The 13,911-nt window shown below is 38.9% G+C and overlaps 2 protein-coding genes across 4 annotated transcripts in view; both read right to left on the bottom strand.

The window, feature by feature from the left end:
• Positions 1-7,399, bottom strand: part of col23a1a (collagen type XXIII alpha 1 chain a) — a 106,858-nt gene extending 99,459 nt beyond the window's left edge. The window contains exons 1-2 of the mRNA XM_043257385.1: positions 6,549-7,399; positions 5,683-5,752 (exon numbers count right to left, since the gene is read on the bottom strand). Of these exons, the coding sequence (XP_043113320.1) occupies positions 5,683-5,752; positions 6,549-6,821 (343 nt within the window). The 5' untranslated portion in view covers positions 6,822-7,399. The remainder of the gene's footprint in view (positions 1-5,682; positions 5,753-6,548) is intronic.
• Positions 7,400-7,548: 149 nt separating this feature from the next.
• On the bottom strand, positions 7,549-13,349 carry clk4a (CDC-like kinase 4a). Of its 3 annotated transcripts, none has more exons than XM_043257355.1 (13): positions 13,190-13,349; positions 12,679-12,830; positions 11,376-11,628; positions 10,722-10,812; positions 10,347-10,413; positions 9,978-10,094; positions 9,658-9,824; positions 9,462-9,556; positions 9,061-9,190; positions 8,866-8,948; positions 8,681-8,760; positions 8,172-8,262; positions 7,549-8,057 (listed from the first exon to the last, which is right to left on the bottom strand). In XM_043257355.1, the coding sequence occupies exons 2-13, from the start codon at positions 12,828-12,830 to the stop codon at positions 7,911-7,913; spliced, it is 1,473 nt and encodes a 490-aa protein (XP_043113290.1). In that variant the 5' UTR covers positions 13,190-13,349; the 3' UTR covers positions 7,549-7,910. The 3 variants fall into 3 exon arrangements, with proteins under 3 accessions (XP_043113290.1, XP_043113292.1, XP_043113293.1); XM_043257357.1 differs by having other exon boundaries at positions 12,679-12,833; positions 13,190-13,348; XM_043257358.1 differs by lacking the exons at positions 10,722-10,812; positions 12,679-12,830; positions 13,190-13,349 and having other exon boundaries at positions 11,376-11,514.
• Between the last annotated feature and the right edge of the window lie 562 nt (positions 13,350-13,911).

The raw sequence follows: 13,911 nt of genomic DNA, 5'->3' as shown, positions 1-13,911 counted from the left end.
ACTAAGTAAGTTCAGATATTTTAAACAAAATTGAAGGTAATGGTGCGAGAACGGGAGGAGAGCAATATCAGAGACATGCACATGAAGTCCAGTGGCATTTTGCCTAGTTATGTTCATTAAAAGCCAGTGATAAGTAATATAACAGTAATATGAGAGCATACTGAGAAAAGGTGAGCAAGGATAGCTCTTGAAATTTTCATGGACATTTTAGGCCGTATATTAAAAGGCAACCTACGCATGAACTTGAAATGTAACAAAGTGATAGATATCAATATCAACAATATGAAAAAATACATTGCGGTTCTTTGCCATTTCCCCCGATTCCTGGTCTGATGGAGAAAGCTTACTTGAGAAAGCCAGAGGTGCACGCGGCTGTGTACAGACGAAGATCTGCTGAGATCAGGTTCAAGGTGGGAGTTCAAGGAGAACGCATTGTGCGAAGGTGGTAAGCCTCTCAAAGCAATTGATGCACACAAGCGTAAAGTGTTAACCGTTTTTCACGCTCTCCCTCGTTAAATTTAATGGCAACTTTCCATGTCACCTGTAACTCTCAATAACGAAACTTAACACAATATAATCACTTCCATTCCCCCACCCGCGCCTCTCGTTCCCATGCAACACCTTGCCGCACTGGAATTTAGTGACCTACAGTAAGAGCGCCGTGTCAGACTCCACACGGGGAACGCCGTTCTGGAATGCGGCCCGCGCTTGCTCGTAAAGCTGATCGAATCATTTTTAACGAATGCCAGTGATGAAACCTTTCTATATGAAGTTTCATCATTGTGTATGAGGCTTAGCTCCCCAATGCACTGCACAAAGAGTGTTGTGCAAAATTAGTTTTCCACGCTGTCTTTGTTGGATGTTTAAAAGAGACGCGCTTTAGTAAATTGGCCCCATTATCAGCCTTGAACTCCAGGGACAGTAAAGGTCATCAGGCACATGAGGGTTAGCGGAGCCTTCTATTTTAGTTAATAATGCAAGCTATGCTGAGTGACTGTTTGAGATGCCACGCTGCAAATCTCCTCCGTACCGAAGACAAGTCATACTCCTCGTACAGTACATTTAGATCAACTGATCAGTGCTCTAAAAAAAGTCGGGTGAAGGTGCATTTGTTCATTTTTAAGGACAAAATTAGTGCCGTACAGTGATTAATCAAAAATAAATAGTTTATGTTTACATAATAAATCTGAATACTCTACATATTTTTATTTTGTAAGTATTAATATGTACACATGCATGTGTGTGTATATATATATATATATATATATATATATATATATATATATATATATATATATATATAATGTCATATATTAAAAATATTTATATATATAGTATCAATTATATGAATATAAATACATACATGTAAATACAAATTTATACTGCTTTCATTGTAAAAAATATATAATATATAATATATAATATATATATAATTTTATTTTACTTGCACTTTGAGCCTTTATATTGGCTTTTGCTTTTATTAAACCAGAGTGTGAAATTAAATCATATTTTTACATTTGAATGAAGCACATTTTGAAACAAATATGTTTACTTTAATCTCAGTGTCACTCATGTAACTCATTCATACATCCAATATTGTTTTTAGGTCAAACTATGTCCCAATAAAGAAGTGAAATAGATTTTAAACGGTTTCAAATTGTTTTTCAAACCATAAATCTGAGCACACCACCTGCCTCAGTGAACCGATAGCTAGAAATGTTTTATAAGCAGTCGGGGTCGGTACGGTTGAAGTATTTAGACTCAGTTTCAGACCACCGCTTTACACCAACAGGCCTGTGAGCTGTTTATTTTTCAGAGGGAAGAATGCAAAGAGTGTGGTTTTACAAAGCAAACTTTAATAAGATGCCTGTTGAAAGACAAGACCGTTGAGGCACGTTCTGGAGATTTGGTTTGGTCGAGGGGCCCGTCGTGTCTCCCATGTACAGAGACTGAGGTCCTCTTAACCTGCTTAGTCATTTTGACTACTGTCACAACATTAAATGATAGCGTGCTGTCACCTGTTAAACAAGCTAGAAAACAAGCTATATTCAAATATGTATACAATAAATTAATAAATAAATAAGTGCTGTCAGATGAATCTGACAAGTAAATATATTTATTTAGAATACAATTATATGAATATAAATATAATATAGAGAATATAATATATATATATATATATATATATATATATATATATATATATATATATATATATATATATATATATATATATACTGTAATGTGTGTGTATTTACATGTACATAATAAATGTCCACAGAACACTTGGATGCAATTAATCACAATCAATTCACAAATTTTAAAACTGGCCAATTTCATACGGCCAAAAAGAAAAGACAAAATACTGACAGATTGTAATATAAATCAATGAGATCTTTATAAGAGCATCCTGAGCAATCCTGATATATCATATTTAATACATTTAAACACCATTTAAACACTGCTTTAAATAGCAGTTCATATACAGCAGCTCATCTCATGCCACTAAACGAGTGTAACTATGTGTCCGTGTGTAATAGAAGAAAAGGCCTAATTCCTAGTTGCATGTCCCCATCTCTTGTGCACAGCCGTGGGCAGCATATCTAATTGCACCACTTCCTAGCGAGATATTACACACATGCACATGCTCTAGTCGGATATTTTAAGCCGGACCTTTTGGAGGGATGAAAGTAAATACAGTGCTGAGTCCATCAGATCCCGCTGCCACACCCAAAACCCTCTCTGATTTCTGAGCGCTGCTAAAAACCCATCCAGATTAAGCCTTTCTGACACCTTTTGTATGTTAATACCACTCACAGTCATTAACAAGTCAGACATCAATTATTCAGCGCTGTTTAATATTGTCATCTCTAGAATGTGAAATATGAAACACCGTATCAGCTCAGTACTTTAAGCCGTGCTTTGATGTGCCTGACAGAACCGCGTAATTGTGGGTAAATAAATGGCTACTTCATGATATCCTGGCCACTCGTTCTGTTCGCTTGTGGCTCCGACTGTGCGAAGGCAGGTCAGAGTTCACCGAACTTGAACTTGCATTTGCAACGGAATGCAAAACGTCTATTTCTGAGCTTGCATTTCTGCATGCATATGTGAACTGAGGTGAAGGAAGCACATGGTCTATTGTGCAATCCCAAATTTTGTTTCCCAGAAAGGAAAATATCCAAATGACGTGTCATTAGTAACCCTTTGAAATAATCAAGAATTATTTTTACAGTTTTCGTAAGGGGGCTAAACATGGAATGCGTTATGCAAAAGCTTTCATATTACATTTAACAAACACATTTCATCAATTCGTGCATTCAACTGAACCCACGATCTTGGCATTCCTAATACAATGCATTGCCGTTTGAGCTACAGGATCCCTGTACACAACAACCTGAACGCAGATAATCCTAGTCCATTCACGCGAGAGTATCAGTGTGTTCAAAACGAATCAATTAATCAACATTTCCTCAAGTGAAACAAGACAAAGAGACCCCTGGCTTCAGTCGATCACTACAAAACACACGCCACACCTACAGCTCAGATGTTTCCTGAATGAACTTTCAAAAAAAGGGTGACGAAAGACAATAAATCCTTAGGGCAATGAATGTAGGAAAGGGGAGAAATGTGTCCCTGACCTTGTCCAACCCTTCCAAGGACTGAATAGAGTGAAGGAGAACATGCAAGCCTGAAAAACGACACAGGGAGATGTGACGGAGTTGAAGACCTCTCGTGCTTTCGTTCGAGAGGGCCTGGCGTTTGGTGGAAATGGGTGATAACAGACGGGCAATCGTTTAGCATGCAAGGACAACCGTCTCAGTCGACAGGTAATTAGAGAGAACTGAATAGAGGAAGCAGAAATGAAAGAAGCTATGTGCTTAAGGAGAAGGACATGACAGGGACCTTCTACAGCTCCTCCAAGGGCATTTCTACAGTTTTTATATCATTTAGAAAGTAAAAAACACCAGGCATGGTCAATTCTTCACCCTTTTAAAAATTCATCTCTTCGAGGGTGTGTTCAATAACAGTAAAAGAAATTACTTGATTAATTACATAAAAAATGTATTATCTCAATTTTCAAAACCTTTTTTATTATTATTAAAATGCTTTTACAATCAACAATGGTAAAAACAAATAATACAAAAAAAACTATTCTCCAAATTTACGCAGACTATTTAATTTAATAATTAATTAATCTATTTAATAATATTTAATGCTTATTTTTAATGTATGAGTGGACAAAACCCATAATAATTATTATAGGGCTAATATTATATATCTAATAAGATATGGGTTCTTTAAATTATAGCAGAATGAAACATAAGAAAAAAAATAACAGTGAAAGGTTGAAAAGGGTTAAAAAAATTTTAACCTTTTTCAACCTTTCACTGTTTATTAAGGTTTTTTTTTTCATATTGTTTTCTCAAATTGTATTCCGTTTCCCACACTGCAATCGATGGCTTTAGAAAAAGTACTTTATCGTTCTTTTATGGTGTTTCGCATCCTTTTTAAAGCTTAAAAGCCTTATTAATTCCAACTGCTTTGGGGAAAAAACACAATCAACTTTTCAAACTTTCAGCTTTTAAACTGTTCCTCTCATCAGTGTCACTCCAAGCAGCTCCTGTAGGGGACGGTGTGGCGAGCGCTCTGAGCTCACGTCTGTTGTGGAGACAGAAATACTTCTCTCTCTGATCCTGCCTGCCAGGGCCGCTCAAAACGCTTCAGGTTTCAGGTGGCAACCATTGCTTCTAAAATGAAAGGGTCTCACCTTACAGTTCGGTGCCTCTGTTGGGCTTTCTGAGGCACTACCCACACAAACAAACAGAAATACACACTCACACAGACGCATACCCGGGGCCCCTTCACACACACACACACATTCACGCTCAGAACCTATAAACAGATGCCTGTGACCTCCCTCTTGTCCTGCGACATCAATATCTCCCTTCAGATGTGAACCGGCATGCATTTATGGAAACGCTGGATTTTATAAGCGCCACGGCTCAATGCAAAGATCGACTGTTCCTCAAAGTTTCTCAATGCACCCAAACTCAAATTACCACCGACCCCATGTTTAACAACCGCATTTTGTGACACAAGAGCCCCGAAAAAAACCTCTCCACAACCACCAGTTCATCAATGTGCCACAGCCGCACGTTTTCTCCTTCCCTCTGTATTTACATTCACAATTGGAAATTGTAAAGTGAACTATAATTACGGCGATTTGTATTTGCCTTAAACCCTGCATGCGAGTAACGCTCATTCAGATTAATACGGCTGGATGGCTTTCTGACTCCAGCCGGCCAACATTATCACCAAAACATCTCTAAAAACATAACAGGCTGATTAGGTGACTACTAAACAGACATTAAGCATTTAAGTTATCCTTAAAATGATGATACGAGATACATGAAACTACAACAGCCACCGTAGGAAATCTACTGACTTTTACATTAACCCAACATATTTATTTGAAAAACTCAGTCGACCAATTGCAGTCTGGTATTCATCAATTAGTTACAAATCTCAGAAACCTGCACTTTCAGTTCTCCGTCCATTTCATCCCCATCGCAGATTTGCGATAACTGTTCGAGAACAAGACACTGATGAATTTTTCACAGTTTCTACCCGGATTCATGCCGCATTTCAGAGACTGTAGGACCAGATCCATGGACATACCTGGAGGACAGTTGCAGTCTTGTGGTGCATCTCTAGCCACACGCAACTTCGGCACCGCTTCATTCACCCTCTGAAAAGTGATGAACAACGTGGAGGAAATTAATCATTCAACTTCAACCCGGGTACATTAAGCAGTAACCTGAATATCGAAGAGTGTCGGTGGTAGTCATTGTTTGCAGAGTTAAAAATTTTTATAAACACACCGGCAATCAACATAGCACCAGTATAGTACTAGTATTGGATTACATGCTAGCCTGCTCATCATTTTGCTGCCTTCTTTACGATGATCTTACACGTGTTTGTAATTCATGTTTTATACAGTTTGCAATTTACTAATTATATAGGCTTACTGTGTATATTTAGCAATAAATACTGCATCTCTTAACACAGGACAGGGAAAGAATATATAGCCCATTCGTTTTAATACACCGCACTGAGAAGAATTGTCTTTAGTGCAATAATCTGCCAGTGAAGTGAAAATAAATAAATGAAGCACAATTATGTTTACATATTTTAAAAAATCGCTCTTATCGCATAAACGCACCTGCTGCTGCACGCGCAGAATGACAGGCTATTTATATCTGTTATCCTTTACGATAGATAGATAGATAGATAGATAGATAGATAGATAGATAGATAGATAGATAGATAGATAGATAGATCCTGGTAAAAATGTGTGAATTTGCCTTAGTTAAAGAACTCTGAAAACCACTGACATCTAATGAGCAGGCGATGCGTTATTAATGGGATTAATTTGATCCGGCGGTAAACTTATCAGAGCATAAACGTAACTGGATATCATACTACAGAACCACGTGAAGCATATGATGTTGCAGCTTTCCGTTATAAAGTGATAAAACGCTTGCCTCCTGTAGGAGCGTTTCGATGGATTCCCGCAGCTCCTGCGAAACAGAGACGTCTTTGGGTGTTTCTTGACAGATGTCAGTCATCTTTATCTCCAGCTCGCGCAGCCTGCTCTCCATCTGATGCGTTTTGAAAGTCATGAGGAAACACGCCGCTATCGAGCTCAGCGACAACACTAAACACGCGACGGTGGGAAAAGACACTAAACAGCGCCGGTAAAGCGGTCTCGCGGCGTTCTGTTTGCTTTCTATGCTTCCGTCCGCAGGTTGATCCATGGCTGGAAAAGGTCTCCGGGTAGTTTCCGATAGTTAGATGGCTTTCAGTATCGATCGGCTCCTGATCGATGAGATGCGGCTGTCAGACTGAGCAGCGCGGAGCAGCACACGGTACTTTGAACAGCACGCGCGTCTCAAAACCTAGTATGCCGACTACCTAGTGAACAGGGTTTCGTCCGTCCTAGACGAGCGTCGATTCAGAGACTCTCAAAAGTGCCAAAATGTTGCGCGCGCCTGTGACGTATACCAATATTGCCTAGGTAGGGCGCTCTTTCGGGTATTGAGCCACGAGCCTGACATTCAGTGGCGTGTGTGTGTGTGTGTGTGAGAGAAACCAGTGTAAAAAAACAACTGAACAATCTGAGATTTCCTCACTTTCAGGTTGTTTTCTCCACACGGAGAATCAGCGTGACAGTCTGTACAATATTTAATGGAGCAGCATTTTTAAATACATTTCTTTAGAAATTACAAATATATGCTGTTGTGCTTGTGCCCTGCAGCTCTCCAGACTGTCAAGCGCAATCTTTTCGGCTTTATACATGTATAAGTGACAAGTATTGTTGCTATGTTTGCGTGCTAACACCATCGCCTCGCAAATTAAACACAATATTACAATAAACCCATATTCCTAGAAGCAGAAATGCATTTCTTCTCAGTAATGATTATGTTGGGATCTACCGCCCCCTGTTGACAGCTTGAGAACATTTCACCACCATGAGACCAACCGTACTGATCAGATCTGATTTTATTTAAAAATCAAGGGAAAACTGAAAATACATTTACAAATATCACTACGTTTATATTGATAATGCTAACAAATCGGGTACTGTACACATTTAACACCCTAAAAGCTCGCCCCTTCACAGTAGCACATCGTTCTGTCACGTGACGCAGATGACAAGCACAAATCAATGAAAAACTCAAGAGCGACAGGTCACATACCCTAAACCCAAAAACAAGCACAATAAATAGAAACAAGAGAGCAGTGTATGATCTATACAGAGGACTGATACAGTCGACTGAAACGGCCTCTCTTAGAGAGGAACTTTCAGCAAAAAAAAAAAAAAAAAAAAAAGCAAGAGAATCCATTTATTTCTTTGTCTTTCTGAGAAAGTCAAAAAGAGGGTGTTTGATGGCTTCATCCAGGGTGATTCGCTTCGTGACGTCATACTCCAGCATCCGCTCTATGAGATCAAACAGCTGTACGTGGTCAGAGCTACCAGAGATCATGTATTGCTGCAAGAAAACGGAACAAGTCAGTTGTGTTTTAAATGTCTTTACGGAAAATAAAAACCATAATAGATCCAGCACCAACTTGAGTGGTAAAATCTTCAAGAACGAAAAACTTACTCTCAGCGGCTTGCACTGCTTCCTAACATAACGTCCCGAGGAGCTATGAACGTCCCAGTCCAGCTTATCACGGTGAATGTATCTCTTCTTTCTGCATAATGAAGGAGGGGGGGGACATTTTGATTCTATTTACATAAAACATTAGAAGTATGTGGAATTACAGCTAATAAAAAAAAGTGGAAAAATAAAATAAGATAAATCTGTCAAGTTATGCAAAAAGATTAAACTAAGAAATAACTTTTTAGGAATTACAAACAAGACTCTTCCTTTTGCAATTTATGCAGGCATTTGTGGTTCCTGGATAATGATTTCTTACAATCTCTCATGAATATAAATTTCTACTTAAAGAAATATTACAGAGCTAACTATATTATAGAGCATAACTAAACATTTGAAATAATTGTGTAATTTTTTTTTCCATTTGCACGGCTTCTATGGCTAAATTAAAGCTGTAAAAATCCCTGATATGACCATATATATTATTATATAATTGCAAATATTGAAATGACCTTGTTTTCTGCAGCATGTGTGTTGGTAAAGGGCCCAGAACTCGCTCCATCATGGCCAGATGCTCTTTACTGTCATGCGTCTGTAATTTCAAAAACCACAAACTACTACACAAGCGCTGAATCAACAAGTCACGTGTATTCAAAATGAACAGAGATGAATCAGCCTGAACTCAGAAGATAATGACCTGAAATAGAGTCGATCCCAGATAATACTCGATCAGAATGCAACCTATACTCCACACGTCACAGGAATGACTCCAGCCTAGATCTGTGAGAAACAGGATGTCGCCGTTATAACTTACAATGCAAGCAATCCCAGCAGGTGCTATGCACGTACCTCAGAATATATAAATGAAAACAATGCATCCGTAACGGCTCACCCAAAATAACCTCTGGAGCTCGGTAATGTCGAGTGGACACCACAGAGGTGTGATGCTCATGTTCATATGTTGCGTTCCCAAAATCAACTACTTTCACATCAGGATTCCTCAGAGTTCTCTCATCCCTCTTCTACAATTTCAAACACCACAGTTAGTTCTGTTGTTGTTAACTCATTGAAAATACTCTTGAATATCTATGAGATTGGGCTAAACTGAAAGATTTAACGAATAATTAAAACAAAGTTCCACTAGCAAATATCTGAAATAGGTTTAAACTGAATTTATTTCGGTTTTATTTTCTATATGAAGGTACAAAAACAAATCTCTAAAAAAGTATTCATCATTATTTATAAAACAATTAATACGGCAATAGTCTGTATGGAGTCAATGTCTCCTCTTACCATTTTTGGATTGTACTTGATATCATAGTCTGAATTAATGAAGAGGATGTTCTCTGGTTTCAGGTCAGTGTGCGTCAGTTTGTTCTTGTGAAGAACTAAGACACAAAGAAGCAAAGAAATACAAAATATTACATCAATGTTTTGTCCAAAATACACGGGGAAAAAAAATTTCATTCAAGCGAGATTCATGACTTACATCTGACGGCTCTGATGATCTGGTAGGCCATGTGCTTGATGTGGTTCATAGAGAAGGGCTGAAAGCTATTTTCCTTTAGAAAATCATACGTGCTTAAGCCCAGCAGCTCAAAGGCGATGCAGATGTGTCCATGGTGATCAAACCAGTCATACATCCGCACACAAGCACTGGAGAAAGGAAAAATAGATATGAAATATGGCATCCCTTAATATGTACTCCTGACTTCTACACACTGTAAATTTCAAATTAAGTTTGATATATTACACAGCCATTCATCACAGAGGCATAAAGATTTCTTTTCTGCTTTCACAGGCACTTACTATCTTCTGTCACAGTCAAGTGAGTTAATCTGCTCCAGCACCTCAACCTCAGACACAGCTGCATCACGATAGCGCTCAATGTTTTTAATGATCTTCAGCGCAACGCGAGCTCCGGCCCTGCAATAATGTCATAAAGGAGAAGCATTAAACATAAAAACTGCACTTATTATCAGGCACTTATTCAAAGCATTTCCCGAAAAGCATTTTTGTGTGAAACGGCATATATTTCAATAATCAGTTTAATTACAACGGATACCACAATACAGAAGATTTCCATTTAATAGTAAAGCATCAGATTTGATAAATAATTATAATCAACATAGGGTCTTGCGGAGGGCAAAAACATTTTGAAACGGTGAAAAGACTTACTTTTCATGATCAATGCACTCCACCACTTTACCAAAGGCTCCCTCTCCAAGTGTGCACATAATTTCATCTACGGGTTTAAAGAAAGACAATTAGAAACATGAAATTGACACAATGGTCCATCAAACCTTTTCAAAAGATTGTGCTTCGTTTTTGGAACACTCAAATTAGAAAAGCAATGCGTAAATAATCGACGAACATAAGACAATACTAGACTGGTGATACACACATCAGGATAAGTCTAAGTGTTCTGCCACAACTGCATTTATCAGGACCCCAAAATTAGCGTGTAATATTAATCTGACCCCACAACAGAAAATAAGCAGTGAAAGAAATGAAAAGATACAGAAGAGATACAGAAAAGTGTGTATTCTATACATCTTGCTCTCAGCATGTCTCCACTGTGATAGATCAGGTGCCCCTCCTCATCATCCTCAACACTCCTGGATCTTTTCCTGCGATGGCTCCTCTGGGGTTTCGGACCACCGCCATCATCATCATCACCACCATCATCATCATCATTAACCCATGAGAATCGTGGGGGACCAGAACGCGCCATTCATTCATTCACGATTGGGGGGGGAAGTGATTCGGCCCATTCAGATACCCGCAGCAGCCAGGCCCGGCCACAGGGAGCAGCCAACGCAAATTCAGCCCGCGAGATACACACAGGGCCCACCACATCGTGTGTGTTACAGAAGAAAAACAATGGCAACATATTTTCAGATGAGATACTTTCTCAAACCATTAAGTAGACAATAACAATTCAGCATTGAAAAACATTCTAGATCTTTATTCCCCCTCACGAATGAGGTGCTTTAAAATATTTTATGTTCTGTGGATATCAAACTAACGTTATGTTGAGTGAAAACCCTCTTATTACGTCATAATATTAGAATAATTTCAACCATCATTCTTCCTGTCGTTCACTCAGACAATACTGGGAATGAGGAACTCCCACAGTGCAAATAACAAGAAAGGCACAGAAAGCAGACAGTTGCCGTGGCAACGAGAGGCAGACAGCGATCATACCGAGTCAGAATGATGGTGCGAGCGATGGTGCCGGTGTTTGTGCCGGCTGCTTCGCCTGCTGTTTCCAGAGGATTTGCTGTAATGGTGCCAGTCTCTGTCACGCTCCCGACCCCGGTCTCTATCACGGCACCTGTCCCGGTCTCTCGCCTTGTCTTTACAAGCACCCCGGCTCTCATCCTCATGGTCTCTGAATACAGCTCGCCTATCTTTATCTTCCAGTCTCTCATTTGAGTTCCTTGTCTCAAGGTAATGCCTGTTAAGAAAATGCAGCTTTTTTTAGCAATAATTATTAAAAAAAGACATGCATGCAAATCTACTAAATGTATCTCTTTAATTTCCAGTCTATTATCTGTGATCCATAAATCAGTGCATGCCAAATAACTCACATTGGACCGGGGATTATAAAAATCACTCTAGCTATTGTTTTCTATCCTGTGTCTTTAAAAAGGCCAAGATACACTGCACGATTTTGGGCTGTTGCAGAGAAAAGACTGGCATTGTGAAACAATCCAATCAGACACTGCCACAATTGTTTCACAATGGCAGCCTTTCTTTCACCTGAAACACTTAAGATTTACATCCAAGTCTAGGACTAAAAAGTATTCTAGGAAACTCGTCTTTCGGCAGTTTCTACTCTTTCATTTGAGCTCATTGCCTCAAAGTAATGTCTATTAAGACGATACAAATACTTCTTGGTGTTCAAATGTTCTCAGTATTTTCAAATAAAAAGATCAGGACCCAAATTATTAACTTAAAACATGGCACTAACAGCTGAAAATGTCCGAACGGATGAGACATTTTGAGGTCATGTTATCTAATGTTTTCTAGTAAGCTTCCAAGAAGGTGGCAAACCTGTCAAACAAGTATTATAAAACACACTGCCAAAGACGCTGCTCAAAACCAGCCTCAGACGGGTCATGCCAAACAGCAGCAACTATGTAAACTATGTGCACAAAACATTTTCTAGTGTAGTTAGTTTTCTATTCCTTGCTGTATTGCTGCTACATGACAACCATGTACAACCTGTTTTTTTCAATACTTATATTAATGTATATTTCCTCTGCGTTTTTTTCTATAATATTTGCGCTGTCCATGGAGCGGATCTGAACTACATTTGACCTCTGGTTATACATTCTCCACATAACTGTGTGAGACAAATAAAAACTTTAATCTTGAAAAATCTTAAAGGCGTCCATAAGACCAGGACCCTGACACCCCTTAAAGTAGTAAATTACTGGGTAACTAGTGTAAGATGTCCTTACACTATTTATTGATTTAAAGGGACTCAAAGAATGACTCTCACCCTTCGCTGGTCTTGAAGTGGTGATGTTTTTTTCTGTATTTATTTTCTCTCTCGCTGCTGTGCGAGTCTCGTCGGTGTCTCTTTCTGTTCTCCATTCTGCCCTCCAGACTCACCTCTCTCAGCCAAGGAGACCGCAATCGTATTTGTCTCATCTGCTAAAACAAGCACAACACAAATAAATACCTTGAATATCAGGTGCGCCTGCTACACTCTGTAAAACACAGGGCCGGATCCAGACACAGCGGCCTCTTTGTTCTAACCTAAAACCTCGTGTCAGCGAAGCGTTTGCCCGACGCAAATTATTTGCTGTGGGAAATCTAAAGATGTTTAGCAGATAACAGCAATAAATAAAACCCGTTAAGACAACAAAATGCGTTTGTGAGACTTACTGCACGGTTAAGATTAAAAGTGACGTCGTTAACGTGTATATGTGACAAAATAAAATACAGATAAAGAAGCTACTGCGTTGATTGAGTAAATTAATGAACGAATGCGTAAATCGTTGCCGTACCTGGCTTGAGAAAGACCTCTAAATAATAACAGTTGTCGATGATAACGAAATGATTTCCCCGTCTTCTCTGTTGTCGTCGGTCTGGTTCAAAATGGCGTTCGTCGAGCTGGAACGTTCTAGAACGTGTTCGTGACGTCATCGGCTCTCGCGCTGAGAGAGGCGCGCGCACGCGAGGAATTAGAGCAGGGCTGTGCTACAACTGTACGATGACCGGATCCTTTCAGCATTAAACGTTTAATACTAACCTCCATTCGGGAAATCACAGGAAATGCGAATATTATTAACAGCTTGCATGCGTTGAATTTCTTGCGCCAAACTTTGTTTGCATCGCTTACCGAGTCAGTGTAAATAGGCCAACTAATGGAAGGTTTGCAACGAAATTTCATGCTCCCTTGTAAACATTTTTAAAATACAAAAAATACAGTTTATTTTAATAAATGGCGTGGCTGTTGTATTTTTTAGTTCAATTTGATAGACTTAAAACTATTTATATTAATATTAACAATAACCGCTTCAGCCTACTCTACAACAACGTACACCATTTTAGCAGCACCACTGCAAATGTGCTGTTTTTATGACTGTACAACACGGGGAACACTTAACAGTGTAAATATAGTCTTTGTTTAAACATCCCGTAGATTCGTACATCGCACACATCTATGAAATAACCCCTCAAGGGAACACAAGTAAAAAAATGTGTGAAAATCGATCGAGACGAACAG

The sequence above is a fragment of the Puntigrus tetrazona genome, chromosome 14, assembly GCF_018831695.1.
Source record: "Puntigrus tetrazona isolate hp1 chromosome 14, ASM1883169v1, whole genome shotgun sequence".
Lineage (NCBI taxonomy): Eukaryota > Metazoa > Chordata > Actinopteri > Cypriniformes > Cyprinidae > Puntigrus > Puntigrus tetrazona.
This window is presented reverse-complemented; position numbering and strand designations above follow the sequence as displayed.